At 33.7% G+C, this 23,176-nt stretch overlaps 1 protein-coding gene across 1 annotated transcript in view; it reads right to left on the reverse strand.

Moving 5' to 3' along the window:
• Positions 1 to 23,176, reverse strand: part of PKP2 (plakophilin 2) — a 138,014-nt gene that overhangs the window by 92,306 nt on the left and 22,532 nt on the right. Inside the window, exons 2-3 of the mRNA XM_031938154.1 lie at positions 17,336 to 17,448; positions 16,326 to 17,014 (exon numbers count right to left, since the gene is read on the reverse strand). Of these exons, the coding sequence (XP_031794014.1) occupies positions 16,326 to 17,014; positions 17,336 to 17,448 (802 nt within the window). The remainder of the gene's footprint in view (positions 1 to 16,325; positions 17,015 to 17,335; positions 17,449 to 23,176) is intronic.

Here is a 23,176-nt window from a genome sequence, read left to right on the forward strand (position 1 = left end):
TTTTCTCTCCCAACATGATTCATAAAGCAATGTGTATTAAAAATAAACTTATTACAATAAAAAAAGAAAATACAGATTTAAAACAAAACAAAAATAGAAAATATTTTTTAAAAGTATGTTTTGATCTGTACTTAACCTCCATCAGTACCTTCTCTGGAAAAAGCACAAAAGTACTTGCTTCCAGTCATATAATAATTCTTTTTTTCTTTCTTTCTTTCTATGACTTTCTATGACTTGCCCAGGGTCACACAGCTAGGAAGTGTTAAGTGTCTGAGGTCAGATTTGAACTCAGGTCCGTCCTCCTGACTTCAGGGCCGGTACTCTATCCACTGTGCCACCTAGCTGCCCCTCATATAATAGTTCTTAAGAGGTTAAAGCTAGTTTGAACTAAAGACCCATTTCCTATCCTGAGAAATCCAGTTTTCCAAGAGTGTGTGTATGGGGACTTGGGTTCTTATCTACATAACTATATAACTGAGAAAGCAATGCGTCAAGACAGAAGGTCAGGAAACAGACTGTTACTGAGGTAGGCCTCCATGCTGTGCTGAGCATTTGCTATCCCTGACTTGCCAGGACATAATCCTGTTTTTAGGAAGCTCTCACTATCTCTTTCATTTTTGGCTCTAAGAGAGGACACCTAGAGACCCTGCAGGGCTTTTGTATGGTTCAATCAGGGTTATTAATGCTATGATTTCCACCTAACACTCTTTTGGGTACTTTATTCTTTTATAAAAATGTTATTTAGTGGAACACAAGGTTTTGTGAGGGTTAATGTTGAAATTTATCCATGCATATGTTTTGAAAATAAAAAGCTTTAATTAAAAAAAATAATAAAAGAAACACTAGCCTGCTAAAGAACTTTTTTTTATTTAGTATTTTATTTTTCCCCAGTTAACATATAAAAACAATTTTTTACATTTGTTCTTAAAACTTTGAATTCCAAATTCTTTTCCTTCCTCCTTCCCCACTCACATTGAGAAAACAAATAATTAAATATAGATTGTGTATGTGCAGTCATGCAAAAACATTTCCATATTAGTCATATTGTAAAGAAAACACAGGCCAAAAACAAACAAACCCTCAAGAAAAATAAAGGTAAAAAAAAAATGCTTCAGTCTGTCTTCAGATACAGTTCTTCCTCTGGAGAAGGATAACATTTTTCATTATAAGTCCATCAGAGTTATATTGGTATTGTATTGCTGAGAATAGCTAAGTCATCTTACAATAGATCCAATCATTTCTAAAGTTCTTAAAAGATACCTTGAGAATGTCCTTGTATCACTTTTTCTGACCACCTTGTAAGCACTTGCCCTGCATAAGTTCTCCAAAAAATAATTTTTTTGGCAAGCTTACATTTGGCATTCGAATAATATGGCTAGGCCAACAGAGTTGTGCTAACTACAGTAGAGTTGGAATGCTTTGCAGTTTAATTAGAGAAAGAACCTCAGTGACGGGTATTTTATCCTGCCAGATGATCTTTAGAGTTTTCCTAACACAATTCAAATGAAAACAATTCAGTTTCCTGGCATAGTACTGGTATACCATCCAAATTTCACAGACATACAACAATGTGGTCAGCACAAAGGCTCTGTAGACCTTCAATTTGATAGTCTAATAATCTCTCTTCTTTGACACTTTCCCTTCGGAGACTTCCAAACACTGAACTAGCTCTGGTAATGCATGTGTCAATCTCATTATCAATGTGGACATCCCTGAAAAGTATACTGCAAAGATAAGATTCATAGCATTCAAAACCATTTACTGTAACTGATAATTCTGGATGGTATGGTGCTGGCTGATGGAGGATCTGTGTTTTCTTGATGTTAATTGTTAGGCCAAAATTAGCACAAACAGCAGAGAAATGATCCATACTTTGTTGCAGCTTTCTTTAAAAGCTGCATTGAGTGCACAGTCATTTACAAACAAAAAATCATGCACCCTTCACTGTGGTTTTGGCTTATAGCTTTTTCAAGTTGAAGAATTTACTATCAGTGTAGTAGCTGACTTTGATTCCATGTTTGTCTTCATTGAAGGCATTTGACAAAATGGCTGAAAAGAATGGAAGCAAGCACACAACCTTGTTTCCCTCCATTGGTGACTGGGAAAGATTGAGAACATTGTCCATTGTTCAGAACCCAGGCAAGCATACCATCCTGAAAGTGACATACTATACTATATGCCAGCAATGACTAAGAGAGACCCTACTGTGATTGTCACAGGACCATCTATTCTCTTTACCTTTATAAGGATGGACAATGGAAGCCTCCTTAAACTCCTGGAGCATAACTTCTCGCCATATAATCTGAAAAATTTCAGTCAGCATTTGTATGAGCAATGGACCCAACCACCACTATCACCACACATACACCTTATAACTCTCAGCTGGAATAGAATCAGCACCCAATACTTTACTACATGAAAGTAGTCTAATAGCATTCAAAATCTTCACTTGGAACTTCAGCTAGAGAATGGTTGATTTCAACTTGAGGTAAATGGTCAATAGCTTCAGTACTGATTGATGTTAAGTGTGTTAAGACACTATGGAAATGTTCAGTTCATCTTTCCAGAGCTATGAACAAAACAAAACAAAACAAAATTTACTTGAGGGATTGGTGAAGCCCCCCTCAAATGATAAAATTTAAGAAATTATCCATTTTGAGGTGAAGCAGAAAAAAAGTTATTTAAAAAGGGAGATAAATTTTCCATCATGATATACTCTATGGGATTGTCTTGAATCATTGTTTTGCTGAGAATAGCTAAGTTATTCATATTGATCATCATATAATATGGCTGTTATAATATGTAATATAATATAAAAATAATATATATAATATATTGCTGTATAATGTTCTCTTGGTTCTGTTCACTTCACTTTGTATCAATTCATATAAGACTTCCCATGTTTTTCTGAAGTCATCCTGCCCATGATTTTTTATAGCACAATTAGTATTCCATCACACTTACCACAATTTGTTTAGATGGGCATCCCCTTAATTTTCCAATTCTTTGCTACCATAAAAGGAGCTGCTATCAATATTTTTGTATAAATAAGCCTTTTTTCCTTTACAAACATACATATATATGTGTGTGAGTGTGTGTGTGTGTGTGTGTGTACATATATGTAAAATCTCTTTGGAATAGAGACATAGTTAGTAATGGTATTGCTGGGTCAAAGAGTAAACATAGACCTTGGAGGATAGTTTTAAATTGCTTTCCAGAATGACTGGCAAACTCCACAAACAGTGCGTTAGTATCACAATTTTTCCACATCCTTTCCAAAATGCGTAATTTTCCTTTTCTGTCATTTTAGTCAATCTCAGAGGTGGTACCTTAGAAGTGTTTTGATTTGTATTTCTCTAATCAATAATGATTTAGAGCATTTTATTTTATTTGGGATTAAGTAACTTGTCCAGGATCACACAGCTAGGAAGTGTTAAGTGTCTGAGAACAGATTTGAACTTAGGTCCTCCTGACTTCAGGGCTGGTACTCTATCTATTGCACCACCTAGTTGTACCAAATTTAAATTTGTGTGTGTGTGTGTGTGTGTGCAAACACTTTTTGTAATCAAAGTTGTACATCATAAAGTAATGCTCTATTTCCCTTTTTTGGTCAGAAATTTTTTTCCTTATTCTTAGATATGACAGGTAAAATTTTCCATTCTCCTAAACTTGTTTATAACATCACTTTTTATGTTTAATCATATACCCATTTTGATCTTATTTTGATATACAGCATGAAATGTTGGTAAAATATAGATACCTAATTTCTGCCAAACTGCTTTCTAGTTTCCCCAGCAATTTTTGTCAAATAGCGAGCTCTTGTCCCAAAAGCTTGATTCTTTGGGTTTATCAAACACTATGGTCATTCACCTCTGCATATTGTCTACCATAGCATATCTTAGTCAGTACCAAATTGTTTTGATGATTACGATTTATCAGTACACTTTTAGAATTGGTAGAATTAGATACCATACTTTTCCCTTCAGCTTCCCCATTAATTCCCATTAACTGACCTTTTATTCCCCCAAATAAATTTTGCTACTTTTTTTAGCCCTACAAAATAATTTTTGGTAGTTTAATTGGAGTGATATTGAATAAATAATTTAGATGGAATTGTCATTTTTATCATGTTGATTTGGATCATCACAATTAATATTTCTCTAATTCTTTCAATCTGACTTAATGTGAAAAGTATTTTGTAACTATGTTCATATAGTTTTTGGGTATTCTCTTAAGGTGTTCTCTCAAGTATTCTATATTGTCTGCAATTATTTTAAGTGGAATTTCTCTTTCTGCTTGACTTTGTTGATAATATTAGAAATACTGGTATTTGTATGCTTTTATTTAATGTTCTGCCACTTTTCTAAAGTTGTTGCTAGATTCTTAGTTGTTTTTCTAGAATTCTCTAAATATAGAATCATATTATCTGTAGAGAAATAAGTGTTGTTTTTCATTGAGAAATTTTAGAAAAACAACTAAAAATCTTAGGAAAACTGCCTTAATATTCTAGAATCAGAGGATAAAAAAGATATTGAAAGAATCCACTGATCATTTCCTGAGAGAGATCCCAAAATGAAAACTCACAGAAATATTATAAATAAATTCCAAAACTCTCATTTGGATCAAGGAGAAAATATCACAAGCAGGTAGAAAGAAACTACTGAAATAAAGGATTACACAAGATTTTCTGTGTTAAAGGATCAGAGGGCTAGGAACATGATATTCCAAAAGGCAAAGGAAATAGGATTACAAACAAGAATTATCTACCTAGAAAAACTGAGCATAATCTTCCATGAAGAAAAATGGACATTCAATGAAATGAAAGAATTTCAAGTACTTCTAATAAAAAGAACAGAGCTAAACAGAAAATTTGATTTTCAAAAACAAGACTCAAGAGAAACAAAAAAGGTAAAAAGGAAAGATAAAGCACAAATTATTCAGTAAAGTTAAACTTTTTGCTTTCACCCCTACACATGGGAAGATGAGACTTGTAACTTCTTAAGAACTTTATAGCTGAAATAGGGGACTTCTAGGAGTCAAGATGGAGGGATAAGCAGTGAATGGAAGGAGATGGGGTGAAACAGTCTTTTAATCCAGAAAATTTGGTAGACTGGCAGGAAGGGTAAAGGAAGAGCACATTCCTGGAAACAAAGCTTCTCAAATGAGGCTTTCAAGCCTCATTTCAGCAAATCAGCAGGAGATCCTGAAACCCAGTGTAGTGGGGCATTAGGATTCTCAACATGCCTTAGCAGAGTCAGGGGAGCCACCAGATTCCACCTCCAGGAACCATCATGTGCTCCAAGTCTGTATATATCTCTTATTTCCTCCCCTGCTAACTCTTCTATTTTAATTCTACTCCTTGACTTGCCTTGCAATAAAATAAGTAATAACTTAACCTCCCTCCACTCATGGATATCTACCTTATCTTTTCCCCCTTACAGCTTTTCCCTCCCTCTTTATTCCATTCCTTTAATCTACAGTCAAATTATACTCTGCTCTGCCCCAAATTTTTTTTCTTTTTCTTTTTTGGCAAGGAAATTGGGTTAAGTGATTTGCCTATGGTCACATAGCTAGAAAGTTTGTGTCTGAGGCTGGATTTGAACTAGGGTCCTCTTGACTCCAGAGCAAGTTCTCTATCCCCTGTGCTATCTAATTGCTTCACCTCTCTACCAATCTTCCTTTTGAGCTACCCAGTTACCAATGTTAACCTTAAACATATGGTATATATTTCCATGTAAAAAACATACACATTTTTCTTTGTTGAGTCCCTTAAAATTAATCTTTGACATTGACTCATATGTTAAATTTTCTATCGAGTATAGTTTTCTTTGAAACAAAGTTCTGAAAATCTGCAAGTCTGCTGAATGTCCTTTTTTCTCCCTTTCAATACTATGGATAATTTTGCTGCATATGATATTTGTGGCCACAATCCTAGTTCTTTTGATTGTTGATATCTATTATTTAAGGACTTGTGGTCATTTATAACAGTTACTGATAAATCCTGTACAATTCTAACTGTAGCTCCAGCATATTTGATTTTTTTGTTTGTTCCTTGTAGAATTTTCTTTGGGACTTGGGGAAATTAATGAAAAAAAAAAAAGCAAATGAAGATGGCCTAGCTGTACTAGATCTGAAACTATATTATAAAACTTTTGTACTAGCTAAGAAATAAACTAATTGATCAGTAGAATAGGTTAGGTTCACAGGACAAAACAGTCAATAATTATAGCAATCTAGTATTTGACAAACCCCAAAACTCCAGCTTTTGGGATAAGAACTGTTTGACAAGAACTATGGGGAAAATCAGAAACTAGTATGACAGAAACTAGGTATTGACCCACACCTAACACCATATACCAAGATAAGGTCAAAATGAGTTTGTGATTTAGACATAAAGAATCATATTGAACATAGGCATAAAGAATGAGATTGTAAATAAATTAGAACATAGGATAGTTCCTGTGGAAGAGGATCTGTGGAAGAGGAAGGAATTTATGAACAAAGAAGAACTAGAGATGATTATGGATCACAAAATAGAGAATTTTGATTATATTAAGTTAAAAAATTTTTGTACAAACATAGGACTAGACAAGACTAGAAGGGAAGCAACAAACTGGGAAAACATTTTTACAGTTAAAGATTCTGATAAAGGTCTCATTTCTAAAACATATAAAGAGAATTGACTTAAATTTATAAGAATTCAAGCCGTTCTTCAATTCAAACTTGAAAAGGTGCTCCAAATCACTACTGATCAGAGAAATGCAAATTAAGACAACTCTGAGATACCACTATATACCTCTCAGGTTGGCTAAGGTGACAGGAAAAAATAATGATGAATGTTGGAGGAGATGCAGGAAAACTGGGACACTGATGCATTGTTGGTGGAGTTGTGAGTGGATCCAACCATTCTGGAGAGCAATTTGGAACTATGCTCAAAAAGTTATCAAACTGTGCATACCTTTTAATCCAGCAATGTTACTACTGGGTTTATATCCCAAAGAGATCTTAAAGAAGGGAAAGGGACTTTCCCCAGGACCGGATGGATTTATATGTGAATTCTATCAAACATTTAAAGAACAATTAACTCCAATGCTATATAAATTATTTGAAAAAATAAGGATTGCAACATCCATTCCTATTAAAAACACTTGAGAGTATAGGAATAAATGGACTTTTCCTTAAAATAATCAGCAGCATCTATTTAAAACCATCAGTAAGCATCATATGTAATGGAGACAAACTGCAACCATTCCCAATAAGATCTGGAGTGAAACAAGGTTGCCCACTATCACCGTTACTATTTAATATTGTATTAGAAACGCTAGCTATAGCAATAAGAGCTGAGAAAGAGATTAAAGGAATAAGAATAGGCAATGAGGAAGCCAAATTATCACTCTTTGCCGATGACATGATGGTATACTTAGAGAACCCCAGAGATTCTGCTAAAAAGTTATTAGAAATAATCCACAACTTTAGCAAAGTTGCTGGTTATAAAATAAACCCACATAAGTCATCAGCATTCTTATATATCACTAACAAAATCCAACAGTCAGAGTTACAAAGAGAAATTCCATTTAAAGTAACTACTGATAATATAAAATATTTAGGAATCTATCTGCCAAGGGAAAATCAGAAACTTTATGAGCAAAATTACAGACCACTTTTCACACAAATTAAGTCTGATCTAACCAATTGGAAAAATATTAAATGCTCTTGGATAGGGCGAGCAAATATAATAAAGATGACAATATTACCTAAACTAATCTATTTATTTAGCGCTATACCAATCAGACTCCCAAAAAACTATTTTAATGACCTAGAAAAAATAACAACAAAGTTCATATGGAAAAACAAAAGGTCAAGAATTTCAAGGGAATTAATGAAAAAAAAATCAAATGAAGGTGGCTTAGCTGTACCAGATCTAAAATTATATTATAGAGCAGCAGTTACCAAAACTATTTGGTATTGGCTAAGGAATAGATTAGTTGATCAGTGGAATAGATTAGGTTCAAGGGATAAAACAGTCAACAAATATAGCAACCTAGTCTTTGACAAACCCAAAGATCCCAGCTTTTGGGATAAGAACTTACTGTTTGATAAAAATTGCTGGGAAAATTGGAAACTAATATGGCAGAAACTAGGCATTGATCCATACTTAACGCCGTACACCAAGATAAGGTCAAAATGGGTTCATGACCTAGGCATAAAGAATGAAATTATTAATAAATTAGAGGAACATAGGATAGTTTACCTCTCAGACCTGTGGAAGGGGAAGGTCTTTATGACCAAAGCAGAACTAGAGATCATTACTGATCACAAAATAGAAAATTTCGATTATACCAAACTGAAAAGTTTTTGTACAAACAAAACTAATGCAGACAAGATTAGAAGGGAAGCAATAAACTGGGAAAATATTTTTACAGTCAAAGGTTCTGATAAAGGCCTCATTTCCAAAATATATAGAGAATTAACTCTAATTTATAAAAAATCAAGCCATTCTCCAATTGAAAAATGGTCAAAGGATATGAACAGACAATTCTCAGATGAAGAAATTGAAACTATTTCTAGTCATATGAAAAGATGCTCCAAGTCATTATTAATCAGAGAAATGCAAATTAAGACAACTCTAAGATACCACTACACACCTGTCAGATTGGCTAAGATGACAGGAAAAAATAATGATGATTGTTGGAGGGGATGCGGGAAAACTGGGACATTGATGCATTGTTGGTGGAGTTGTGAACGAATCCAACCATTTTGGAGAGTAGTTTGGAACTATGCTCAAAAAGTTATCAAACTGTGCATACCCTTTGATCCAGCAGTGTTACTACTGGGATTATATCCCAAAGAGATTATAAAGAAGGGAAAGGGACCTGTATGTGCACGAATGTTTGTGGCAGCCCTTTTTGTAGTGGCTAGAAACTGGAAACTGAATGGATGTCCATCAGTTGGAGAATGGCTGAATAAATTGTGGTATATGAAAATTATGGAATATTACTGTTCTGTAAGAAATGACCAACAGGATGATTTCAGAAAGGCCTGGAGAGACTTACACGAACTGATGCTGAGTGAAATGAGCAGGACCAGGAGATCATTATATACTTCAACAACAATACTAGATGATGACCAGTTCTGATGGATCAGGCCATCCTCAGCAACGAGATCAACCAAATCATTTCTAATGGAGCAGTAATGAACTGAACTAGCTATACCCAGAAAAAGAACTCTGGGAGATGACTAAAAACCATTACATTGAATTCCCAATCCCTATATTTATGCACACCTGCATTTTTGATTTCCTTCACAAGCTAATTGTACAATAATTCAGAGTCTGATTCTTTTTGTACAGCAAAATAATGTTTTGGTCATGTATACTTATTGTGTATCTAAGTTATATTTTAATATATTTTAACATCTACTGGTCATCCTGACATTTAGGGGAGGGGGTGGGGGGGTAAGAGGTGAAAAATTGGAACAAGAGGTTTGGCAATTGTTAATGCTGTAAAGTTACCCATGTATATATCCTGTAAATAAAAGGCTATTAAATAAAAAAATAAATAAATAAATAAAATGAAAAAAAAAAAAAATAAGGATTGAAGGAGTCCTACCAAATTCCTTTTATGACACAAACATGGGACTGACACCTAAATCAGGTAGGTTCAAAACAGAGAAAGAAACTTATAGACCAATCTCCCTAATGAATATTGATGCTAAAATCTTAAATAAAATATTAGCAAAAAGATTACAGAAAATCACCTACAGGATAACACACTATGACCAAGTAGGATTTATACCAGGAATGCAGGGCTGGTTCGATATTAGGAAAACTATTAGCATAATTAACTATATCAATAAGCAAATTACTAAAAACCATATGATCCATCTCCAAAATGCAGAAAAAGTATTTGATAAAATCCAACATCCATTCCTAATAAAAACACTTGAGAATATAGGAATAAATGGACTTTTCCTTAAAATAGTGAGGAGCATCTATTTAAAACTGTCAGTAAGTATTATATGTAATGGAGTTAAACTGGAACCTTTCCCAGGTAAGATCATGAGTGAAACAAGGTTGCCCACTATCACCATTATTATTCAATATTGTATTAGAAACGCTAGCCTTGGCAATAAAAGTCGAAAAAGAGATTAAAGGAAATAGAGTAGGTAATGAGGAAACCAAATTATCACTTTTTGCAGATGATATGATGATATACTTAAAGAACCCCAGAGATTCTACTAAAAATCTATTAGAAATAATTCACAACTTTAGCAAAGTTGCAGGATACAAAATAAATCCACATAACTCCTCAGCATTTTTATACATCACCAACAAAATTCAACAGCAAGAGATACAAAGAAAAATTCCACTCAAAATAATTGTCAATAGCATAAAATATTTGGGAATCTATTTGCCAAGAGAAAGTCAGGAACTATATGAGCAAAACTACACAACACTTTCCACACAAATAAAGTCAGATTTAAATAATTGGAAAAATATTAAGTGCTCTTGGATAGGCCGAGCGAATATAGTAAAGATAACAATACTCCCTAAACTAATCTATTTATAATGCTAAACCAATCAGACTCCCAAAAAACTATTTTAATGACCTAGAAAAAATAACAACAAAATTCATCTGAAAGAACAAAAGGTCAAGAATTTCAAGGGAATTAATAAAAAAAAAATCAAATGAAGGTGGCCTAGTTATATTATAAAGCAGCAGTCACCAAAACCATTTGGTATTGGCTAAGAAATAGATTAGTTGATCAGTGGAATAGGTTAGGTTCCCAGGACAAAATAGTCAATAACTGTAGCAATCTAATGTTTGACAAACCCAAAGATCCCAACTTTTGGGATAAGAATTCATTATTTGACAAAAACTGCTGGGAAAACTGGAAATCAGTATAGCAGAAATTAGGCACGGACCCACATTTAATACTACATACCAAGATAAGATCAAAATGGGTCCATGATTTAGGCATAAAGAACGAGATCATAAATAATTTAGAGGAACATAGGATAATTTACCTCTCAGACTTGTGGAAGAGGAAGGAATTTGTGACCAAAGAAGAACTAGAGATCATTATTAATCACAAAATAGAAAATTTTGATTACATCAAATTAAAAAGCTTAATTAAATAATTAATAAATAAATAATTTAATTAATTATTAATTTAATATTTAATTAAATAATTGGAAGAGGAAGAAATCTGTGACCAAAGATGAACTAGAGACCATTACTGATCACAAAGTAGAAAATTTTGATTATATCAAATTTAAAAGCCTTTGTACAAACAAAACTAATGCAAACAAGATTAGAAAGTAAGTAACAAACTGGGAAAACATTTTTACAGTTAAAGGTTCTGATAAAGGTCTCAATTCCAAAACATATAGAGAATTGACTCTAATTTATAAGAAATCAAACCATTCTCCAATTGATAGATGGTCAAAAGATATGAACAGACAATTTTCAGATGATGAAATTGAAAGATACTAAAGAAGGAAAAGGAACCTGAATGTGCCAAAATGTTTGTGGCAGTCCTTTTGTAGTGGCTAGATGTGTACAATGTTCTCTTAATGCTACTCACTTCACTTAGCATCAGTTCATGTAAGTCTCTCCAGGCCTTTCTGATCCTGCTGGTTGTTTCTTATAGAACAATAATATTCCATAACATTCATATACCATAATTTGTTCAGTCATTCCCTAACTGATGGGCATCCACTCAGTTTACAGTTCCTTGCGACTACAAAAAGGGCTGCTACAACCATTTTTGCACATCTAGGGATATTTACGCTTTTTATTTTCTAGTATGTTAATCTAGGTAATATATATATATATATATATATATATATATATATATATATATATATATACACACACACATATATATATATAATTTTTATTATAACTTTCTATTGATAGTACATAATGCATGGGTAATTTTTTACAACAGATAAAATTTGCTATTTTTTTCTAGCTCTATAAAAATTTATTTATAGTTTGATAGGGCAAATAAATAATTTTTAATAATTTCTTATTTTAAAAATACAAAGATAATTTTCAATATTTACCCTTGCAAAACCTTGGGTTTTAAATTTTTTCTCCCTTCTTTCCTCCTACCTTCTCCCCTAGACAGCAGGTAATCCAATATATGTTAAACATGTGCAATTTTACAACATTATCCCTTGCACTCACTTGTGTTCCAATTTTTCCTTTCCCTCCCTCCACTCCCTCCCCTAGATGGCAGCCAGTCTTATACATGTTAATATATTATAGTATATCCTAGATACAATATATGTGTGCAGAACCAAGCAGTTCTCTTGTTGCACAGGAAGAATTGGATTCAGAAGGTAAAAATAACCTGGAAAGAAAAACAAAAAATGCAAACAGAAGATTATATGATGATCAATTGTGATAGACTTGGCTCTTTTCAATAATGAGGTGATTCAAGTCAATTCTAATAGATTTGTGATAGAGACAGTATCTGCATCCAGAAAGGAAACTGTGGCGATTGAATGTGGCTCACAACACAATATTTTCACCTTTTTTTGTTGTTGTTTAATTGACTTTTTTTCTTTCTCATTTTTCTTCCCTTTTTGATCTGATTCTTCTTGTGCAGTATGATAAATGTAGAAATATGCATAGAATTGCACATGAATGAAAACAAATATGAAGCAAGATAGCCTAGCTGTACCATACTGTATCAATAAAGTAGTAATCACCCAAACTGTCTTTTACTGGCTGAGAAATAGACTGGTAAATCAGAGGAGTACATTAGACACAGAAGAGTCATTAGTAAATGACCATATTAATTTAGTGTTTTATAAGACCACAGCTTTTGGAACAATTGCACACTTTTTAATAAAAAGTACAGAGAAAACTGGAAAACAATATGGCAGAAATTAGCTACAGATCAGTATCTCATACTGTATAGCAAAATAAGATCAAAATGGCTACATGATTTAAACATAAAAAGTAATATAAAAAGTAAATTAGGGAAGCAATGAACAGTTTACCTGTCAAACATAAGAAGAAAGGAATTTAGGACCCTACAATAATACCTTTGACCACTGGTAAGCTAGAGAGATCTCACACCTATCAGATTGAGTAATATGACAAAAAAGGAAAGCAATAAATGTTAGAAGGGACATGGGAAAATTGATACACTAATGCACTGCTTGTAGAGTTGTGAGCTGATCCAACCAACTGATTCTAAAAAGCAATTTGGAACTATGCCCAAAGAGCTATAAAAATGTGCATACCCTTTTATCCAATGATATTAATACTGGATCTGTATCTCTCCCAAAAGATGTTAGATACCAATTTATATAAAAATGCTTATAGCAAATCTTTTTTGTGGGGACAAAGAATTGGAAATTAAGCAGATGTCCATTAGCTAGAGAATGGCTGAACAAGTTGTGGCATATGATTACAGTGGAATATTATTGTGGTATAAGAAATGATGAACAGGAGAACTTAACAAAAAAATCTGGAAAGATTTAAACTGATTCAAAATAAGGTTAAAAGAACCAGGAGAACATTGTACACAGTAGCAGTAACATTTTATCAACTATGAAAGATGTTCTCAGTAATACAATGATCCAAGACAGTTCCAAAGCACTCATGATGAAAAATGCTATTCACCTCTAGAGAAAGAACTAATGAAGTCTGAATGCCGATCAAAACATACTATTTTTCACTTTGCTTCCCCTTCCATGTATTCTTTAACAACATGACTAATATGGTAATAACTTCTGCTTGACTGAACACTATAATCTATATGAAATTGTTTCTTGTCTTAGAGAAGGTTGAAAGTGGGAGGGTAGGGTTGAGGGTAGAAAAGAGAAAGTTTGGAATTCAAAATTTTAAAAAATTGAATGTGAAAATTGTCTTTACATGTGTAGCTAGGGGAAAAAAAAAAATTTTTTTTAAAGGATCACATAGGGGCAGCTAGATGGCGCAGTGGATAGAGCACCAGTCCTGAAATCAGAAGGACCTGAACTCAAATGTAGCCTCAGACACTTAATACTTCCTATCTGTGTGAACCTGGGCAAGCCACTTAACCCCAATTGCCTCCACAAGTCCATCTTCATTAGGACAATGGCAGAGAAGTCAGCAGGTTGGAAAAGAGCAAGGACTACCAGTAACTAAAGCAACATAATTCAAATGAAACCATGTAACCACATGTAACCAGATGATATTATTAATGTTTCCTATTGCACATGATAATTGTCACACTTTCAATATAATCCTCCTATCATTTTCCTCTCTTGTTTATGTTTATTTGAATAGTATTAGGATCATCCATTTAATCTATAACTTGTTCAGTAACAATAAAAATACCTCCCATTTATATAGCACCTACTATGTTCCGGCACTATGTTAAATGTTTTATAACTATTACCTCATATTATTCTCACAACAATCCTGTGAAATAGGTACTATTATTATTCCCATTTTATAAGTGAGGAAAATGAGGCAAACAAATTGACCAGATTGCTGGAAGCAGCTGTGTCTCATAATCATATTCTTGGAAGACTCTTAGTTCACTTCCTCAGTAAACGTCCACATATCAGAATTAATTTTTACTTGCCATAGCAACTCCTTTTACAAAGATATTTAAAGTATTCAGTTTCTCTATTGGAGTTCTTAAGTTATTGAGAGAAATTGCTTACCATCAATTTATTATTAGCTAGTCTAGTTAATAAATTGATTATTAATTACCCAGAATCTCTGTCTCTTGGGTTTTTCATTCATGAAATCACTATTTTGGGGCAGATGTTCTTTTAGATCTATAACCCTAGCTCTAGTCTCTCTGCTGAGCTCCAGTCCTGAATTACCAATTGTCTAGTGTATATTTCAAATAGGATGTCCCATAGGTGTTTCAAACAAGTGAAAAGTAGAACTCAATATTTTTCTCCTCAAACTTTGTCCCTTTGTCCTTATTCAAACTTACTTCCCTATTAACTGATGAGAGCACCACCATTATTCTAATTATTTATCTTCTAAACCTCATAGTAATCCTTGACTCTTCATATCACTTCCCACCTCAAAAGCCTTACTGTCACTCAATGAAATAAATAGACAGTATTTAGCCTGGCATTAAAGGCACTTCACAAGCTGGGACCAATCTCTTTTTCTGTATTTCACAGTTCTATTTCACAGTATTCATTGTCTATCTTATATTCTTGCCAAATTGAAATACTAGCTGCGGCTCCACAATTTTATCCTGCATTCTTCTGCTTCCATTCATGAATACAATTACCAACCTATTTTATCCTGACTTCCTCACATTCTACAACTAACTAATAAAATTCCCCTTTTATAGGAACTAGCTAGCTAAAGCAGTACCTCTTATATGAAGACTTCTCTGATCTCTGCTAGTCCAAGTATTTGCTCTCTACTTGACTATTTCAGGCTACTCCGACTTCTGCAGCAGTTAGAGGATACTATGGATAGAATGCTGGGTCTAAAGACAGGAAGACTTAAACCTAAAGGGTCAAAATTGTTCTTTAAAATTTTTTAATTTTAGTATTCCCATGGCTTGGCATGTAACAGGCACTTAATACATGCTAAACTGAATGACATTGACTTTAAAGATAGAACTTATTGCAGAAAATATGGGTGTAATACCTTCATTGATAATTCTTGTAAAAAGCTGGTTAAATTAAAAAATAGCTAGTTCCTAAATCTAAATGAACCATAAAAACAGGAAAGATATGCTAAGGAAAAGTAAAAAAAAAATTCACTAGCAGCTATTTCGAGGGCCAATATGTATCAATCATTCAAAAATAAATGGAGAAATAGAAATCGTTTACTATCCCTTTATTTTCAATTTATTATATAACCAGCTTCCAATATTATTTGAGATCCCTCACTTTAAACTTTTCTACATGAGAAGCCATACTTCTTTTATTCCAAAAAAAGGCCAAAAAAAATCATAAAATAATTCTTATCATGATCTATTATGAAATTCACCTTTTCATTTATTTTACAACTTAACCTCCTCTCAAACTTCATCTTCATCTTGTGCAGTAATAAATACAGCTTCAGTCAATATTTAATTTGGACATAGTTTTCTGAATGTCACATAAAATGCTCAAGTTGAAAAGCAGAAACATGAAATGGCAGTTTGGCCTTTTTTCCAAGGGTAACACAACAAATAACTTGTCAGTTAGGCAAATGGTTGAATGTGCATTAGCTTAATCCCTTATCTCTGGAAAGCTTTCTCTCTAGACTGAGAAATGTCAGCTCACATGTCAATAGGTTCAGGAACAGAATGTGCTAGTACTGATCATAAATGACAGATTCAAGAGGCAGACTTACCCAACTTGGAAATCACTGAAAGCAGCTCTTTCAATTAGTAAATTTCCAACTCCTGCTGTGGTTGCCTGGCCAATTGTCATATGTGTTTGTTTCCCACTGGTTCCCGCACTGACACTAGGCAGAATATGTCTCAGAGCATGAGTGTTATGGAAGGAACGCTGATGCCAGGTAGAATGAACAGATGGCTTATTCTGGTGGCCTTGTAGAGACACCATAGCTCTGACTTGTCCTGAAGGAAGTCCTGAAGTCAGATAGTTCTCTTTCTCCAAGAGGTTTCCCATACTTCGGCTGGTTCTTGGCCTGGGATATGTGAGTACTACTGGACTGGCAGGGAAACTATCAAAAACTGTATCACTAACAGATCCATACTGGTATTGTCTGTAGTGAGTGTCATAATGACGCTGCTTGCTCATGCTACCACGATGGTTGAAATCAACAATTTCTGAACGAGCATATCTTGGTGGCATGAGGACAGTGGATCTCTTACTTTCTTGAAGCCTCAAATTGTATTCTGCCTGGCTTTTCTGGTAATCACTATGTGCATAATTAACTCTCTCAGGACTACTCCCAGGAGAAATCTCCAGTCTCCTCAGAGGCTGCCTTTGAGACTTTTTTTCCATTGACTTTTGTGAATTATAGTGGATTCTTCCTTTTTCCAAGTGATTCTCATAAGTAGCTGCTGTGCCTGCCTGAATAGAAAACAGACAATTTTTTTGGTTTTTATTAAAGAATATAACTTATCCATAAGGATTATTAAATAAGCAATAAACAAATGAAAGACCAAAATATTTCAAAGAAAGAAAGGCGACTTCTTAGGAAAAGATTGTCAACATAGATTCTATTCTTTGTAGAAGGCTGCATGTACTATTTATTTGCAGCTTCCAGTTTTACCTACTGCCCATACAAATTTAATTTTGCCATATTTCAACTATGACCTGGTTGGACCTAAGAAAGCAGAAGAATGGTGAGGACAAGGCAAGCCCATTATTTTTGTCCTGTAAATTCCTCACCTTTAAAATGTCATATGTTTTGGTGACAGGGGAACACTCTGCAGAGAGGTGGTTTTCAACCAAGTTTGGGTTGTAGACATACTCTGGAACACTTCTGGCTTGAGGTAGGCTCCCTAGTCAAAAACAAATTAAATTAATTCAGATCATTACTAGATTAAAAGCTGTTAGTTTTATAAAAGCCCCTGGGAGAGGTTGGGGAAATGTCAATTAGGTCAGTAATATTTAAATAAGTTTGGAATAGAGAATCTTGATGCTAATTTTATAATAGCTGTGTATGTTTAAAATTAACTCAAGAGTGATTATGAAATTCTCAGGACAAATTAACTCACTGTAATTGGAAAAATGGGACATAGTTGTTTTAGGCTTGAAGTACTTCAGGCTGAAAAGGTAAATTACAAATATACTACTAATAACTCATTTTATGGGCTTTTAAAGTTTGTAAAACAATTTATGTAAGCATCTCATTTGCTTCTCACAACTCTTTCGTTTAAATATTAGTTAAGATTATCCTACTTTACAGAAGAGGAGTGAGGCTTAGCGATATTAAGTGGCAACTCTGTTAGTAAGTTTTGGAGTCAGAATTCAATTCCAATGCTTCCTGACCCTAATTCTAGAACAAATACTACACTATTACAATAATGATAAGGTGAAGCAACTTTCATGACAGAATGAGCTGGTTTATTTTGTTTTAATTTTTACTTGATTTTTTTCAAGCATTTGTTTTTGTTTTTCACATTACCTTCCTCCCAGTTAAAAAAAAAAAAAATCTTGTAATAAATGTGTAGATAAGGGGGAAAAAATTCTCATATTGGTCATGTCCAAAAAACATGTCTATTTCTGCATCTTGAAGCCAATTCAGTTCAGGAAGCATGCTTTGTTATCAGTTCTTTAAAGTTATGGTTGGTTAATGTTTTAATTATAGTTCTTAAATTTTTAAAAAATTTGTGACCAAAAGAAACTAGAGATCATTACTGATCACAAAATAGATAATTTTGATTATATTAAGTTAAAAAGTTTCTGAACAAACAAAACTAATGCAGACAAAATTAGAAGGGAAGCGGGAAAACATTTTTACATCCAAAGGATCTGATAAAAGCCTTATATCTAAAATATATAGAGAATCGACTAAAATTTATAATAGTTCAAGCCATTCTCCACATTGACAAATTGGATATGAAGAGAAAATTTTCAGATGAAGAAAATGAAACTATTTGTAGTCACTTGAAAAGGTGTTCCAAATCATTATTGATCAGAGAAATGCATATTAAGACAACTCTGAGATACCACTACACACCTCTCAGCTTGGCTAAGATGACAGAAAACGATAATGACAGGTGTTAGAGGGGATGTGGGAAAACTGGGACACTGATACATTGTTGGTGGAACTGTCAACAAATACAACCATTCTGGAGAGCAGTTTGGAACTATGCTCAAAAAGTTATCAAACTGTGCATACCGTTTGATCCAGCAGTGTTTCTACTGGAATTATATTCCAAAGAGATCTTTAAAAAGGGAAAGGGACCCACGTGTGCAAAAATATTTGGGCCAACACTCTTTGTAGTGGCAAGAAATTGGAAAATGAGTGGATGCCCATCAATTGGAGAATGGCTTAATGAATTATGGTATATGAATGCTATGGAATATTATTGTTCAGTAAGAAATGACTAGTTGAATAATTTCAGAGAGGCTTGGAGAGGTGTACATGAACTCATGCTAAGTGAAATGAGCAGAACCAGGAGATCATTATATACAGCAACAACAAGATTATATGACAATCAATTCTGATGGATGTGGCTCTCTTCAACAATGAGAGCATTCAAACCAGTTCCACTTATTCAGTGATGAAGAGAGCCATCTACACCCAGAGTGTGGAAACAGCGTATAGAACACAACATAGCATTCTTACTCTCTGTTGTTATTTGCTTACATTTTGTTTTCTTTCTCACTTTTTCTTTCCCTTCCTTCTTAGTCTGATTTTTCTTGTGCAGCAAGATAACTATATAAATATGTACACATAAATTGGATTTCACATGTATTTCAGCATATTTAACATGCATTGGACTATCTGCCAGTTAGGGGAGAGAGTGAGGGGAAGGAGAGGAAAATTTGCAACAAAAGGTTTTGCAAGAGTCAATGTTGGAAAAATTACCCATGCATATGCTTTGAAAATAAAAAAAATAAAGATATTGTTTTATGGAGATAGAAAAAGTAATGACAAAATTCAATTGGAAGAACAAAGGTCAAGAATATCAAGGGAATTAATGAAAAAAAATTGCAAAGGAATGTGACCTAGCAGTACCAGATTTAGAATTATATTATAAAATAGCAATCATAAAAAGCATGATATTAAGAAAGAGTAAATTACTTGACTGAAAAAGGAAAGAAAAAACAAATTATGAGGATCAAAAATGATATGGGTGAATCTACTGTTTGAAAAACCCAAAGTCTATCGCTTCTGCTTTCAGAACTCACTAACTGACAAAAACTGCTAGAAAAACTAGAAAATAGTATGGCAGAAACTAGGCATAGACCAACATTTCACTCCCCATACCATGATAAGGTTGAAATACATTCATGATTTAGAGATAAAGAATGATACTATTAGTAAATCAGGAGAGCAGGGGATAGTTTATCTTTGGAGAACAGGAATTTATGCTCCAACAAGGAATAGAGGACATATGAAATACAAAATGGATAATTTTGATTACATTAAATTAGAAAGCTTTTGCATAAAACAAAACCAATACAGCAAGGATTAGAAGGGAAGAAAGCTGGGAAACCATTTTTACTTCAGTGTTCTGAAGCCTCATTTCTAAGCCTCATTTCTAAAATATATAGAGAACTGAATCAAATTTATAAAAATACAAATCATTTCCTGATTTATAAATGGTCAAAGAATATGAACAGGCAATTTCAAAAGAAGAAATTAATTAAAATAACTCTGTGGTACTATTTCATACATATCAGTTTGGCCAAGATGACAGGAAAAGAAAATGATAAATGTTGGAGAGGATGTGAGAAAACCCAAACATTAATTCATTCTTGGTGGAGTTGTGAATAGCTCCAGCCATTCTAAAGAGGAAGTTAGAACTATGCCCAAAGGGTTATCAAACTATGCACATCCTTTGATCCAGTAATGTCTCTACTGGGGCTATATTTCAAGGGATTATAAAAAAGGAAAAAGATCCATACATGCAAAAATGGTTGTAGCAACTGTTTTTGTGATGGTAAGACATTGGAAATTGAGTGGAAGCCATTGAGGAATGGCTTAAATAAGTTATGGAATACAAATGTAATGGAATAATATTGTTTTATAAGAAATGATGAACTGCAAAAAGTTATCAAACTGTCCATACTCTTTGATCCAGAAGTGTTACTACTGGCCTTATATCCCAAAGTGATCTTAAATAAGGGAAAGGGAACCATATGTGCAAAAATGTTTGTAGCAGCCCTTTTTGTAGTGGCTAGAAACTGGATATTGAATGGATGCCCATCAATTGGAGAATGGCTGAATAAGTGTGGTATATGAATGTTATAGAATATTATTGTTCTGTTATGAAATGACCAGTAAGGGCTTATATCCCAAAGAGATCATAAAGAAGGGAAAGGGACCTGTATGTGCATGAATGTTTGTGGCAGCCCTCTTTGTAGTGGCTAGAAACTGGAAACTGAGTGGATGCCCATCAGTTGGAGAATGGCTGAATAAATTTTGGTATATGAATATTATGGAATATTATTGTTCTGTAAGAAATGACCAACAGGATGATTTCTGAAAGGCCTGCAGAGACTTACATGAACTGATGCTGAGTGAAATGAGCAGGACCAGGAGATCATTATATACTTCAACAACAATACTATATGATGACCAGTTCTGATGGACCTGGCCATCCTCAGCAATGAGATCAACCAAATCATTTCCAATGGAGCAGTAATGAACTGAACCAGCTACGCCCAGAGAAAGAACTCTAGGTGATGACTAAAAACCATTACATTGAATTCCCAATCCCTATATTTATGTCCACCTGCATTTTTGATTTCCTTCACAAGCTAACTGTACAATATTTCAGAGTCTGATTCTTTTTGTACAGCAAAATAACGGTTTGGTCATGTATACTTATTGTGTATCTAATTTATATTTTAATATATTTAACATCTACTGGTCATTCTGCCATCTGGGGGAGTGAGTGGGGGGGGGAGAGGTGAAAAATTGGAACAAGAGGTTTGGCAATTGTTAATGCTGTAAAGTTACCCATACATATAACCTGTAAATAAAAGGCTATTAAATAAAAAAAAAAAAAAAAAAAAAAAAAAGAAAAAGAAAAAGAAAAAAGAAAAAGAAATGACCAGTAAGGTCAGAAAGGCCTGGAGAAACTTATATGAACTGATGCTGAGTGAGATGAGCAGAACCAGGAGATCATTGTACATTTCAACAACAATACTATATGATGATTAATTCTGATGGATGTGGCCATCTTCAGCAATGAGATGAACCAAATCAATTCCATTTGTTCAATAATGAAGAGAACCAGCTATACCCAGTGGAAAAACTATGGGAAATGAGTGTGAACCACAACATAGCATTTCCACTCCTGTTTTTGTCTGCTTGCATTTCTGTTTTCCTTCTCAGGTTACTTTTACCTTATTTCTAAATCCAAATTTTCTGGTGCCCCAAGATAACTGTATAAATATTTTGTATTTAACATACACTTTAACATATTTATCATGTATTGGTCTATCTGCCATCTAGGGAAGCAGATGGGGGGAAGGAGGGGAAAAGATGGAACAGAAGGTTTTGCAAGGATCAATGCTGAAAAATTACCCATCCATATATCTTGTAAATAAAAAGATATAATAATTTTTTTAAAAGTTAAAAAAAAAAGAAATGATGAGCTGATGCTGAGTGAAGTTAGTATAATCAGAAAAACATTGTAACACATAGTACACACAGTTACATAGTAACAACAAGATTATGTAATGATCAATGGTGATGGACTTGGCTCTTCTCAGCAATACAGTGATCCAAGACAAGATAGAACTACCAGCCAAATCCAGAGAAAGAAAGAGATTGAATGTGGATTTATGCATACCATTTTTACTTTTTTTCCCTCCCTTCTACTGGTTTTTCCTTTTTGTTTTTGTTTTTCTTTCACAACATGATTAATATGGAAATATATGCTTATATATGTATAACTTTTATCAGTTTGCTTACTTTCTTGAGAAAGGGGAGGAAAGAAAGGGAAGGGGAAAATATTTGGAACTTAAAATCTTTTTTTTCATTTTTTTATTATAGCTTTTTATTTATAAGTTATATGCATGGGTAATTTTACAGCATTGACAATTGCCAAACCTTTTGTTCCAATTTTTCCTCTCCTTCTCCCCATCCCCTCCTCCTGATGGCAGGTGGACCAATACATGTTAAATATGTTAAAGTATAAATTAAATACAATATAAGTATACATGTCCTAATAGTTATTTTGCTGTACAAAAAGAATCAGACTTTGAAATAGTGTACTATTAGCCTGTGAAGGAGATCAAAAATGCAGGGGGACAAAAATATAGGGATTGGGAATTCTATGTAACGATTCATAGTCATCTCCCAGAGTTCTTTCACTGGGTATAGCTGGTTCAATTCATTACTGCTCTATTGGAACTGATTTGGTTCATCTCATTGCTGGAGATGGCCACGTCCATCAGAATTGATCATCATATAAGTATTGTTGTTGAAGTATATAATGATCTCCTGGCCCTGCTCGTTTCACTCAGCATCAGTTCATGTCAGTCTCTCCAGACCTTTCTGAAATCATCCTGTTGGTCATTTCTTGCAGAACAATAATATTCCAC

Source organism: Sarcophilus harrisii, chromosome 5 (assembly GCF_902635505.1).
Source record: "Sarcophilus harrisii chromosome 5, mSarHar1.11, whole genome shotgun sequence".
NCBI classification, from domain to species: domain Eukaryota; kingdom Metazoa; phylum Chordata; class Mammalia; order Dasyuromorphia; family Dasyuridae; genus Sarcophilus; species Sarcophilus harrisii.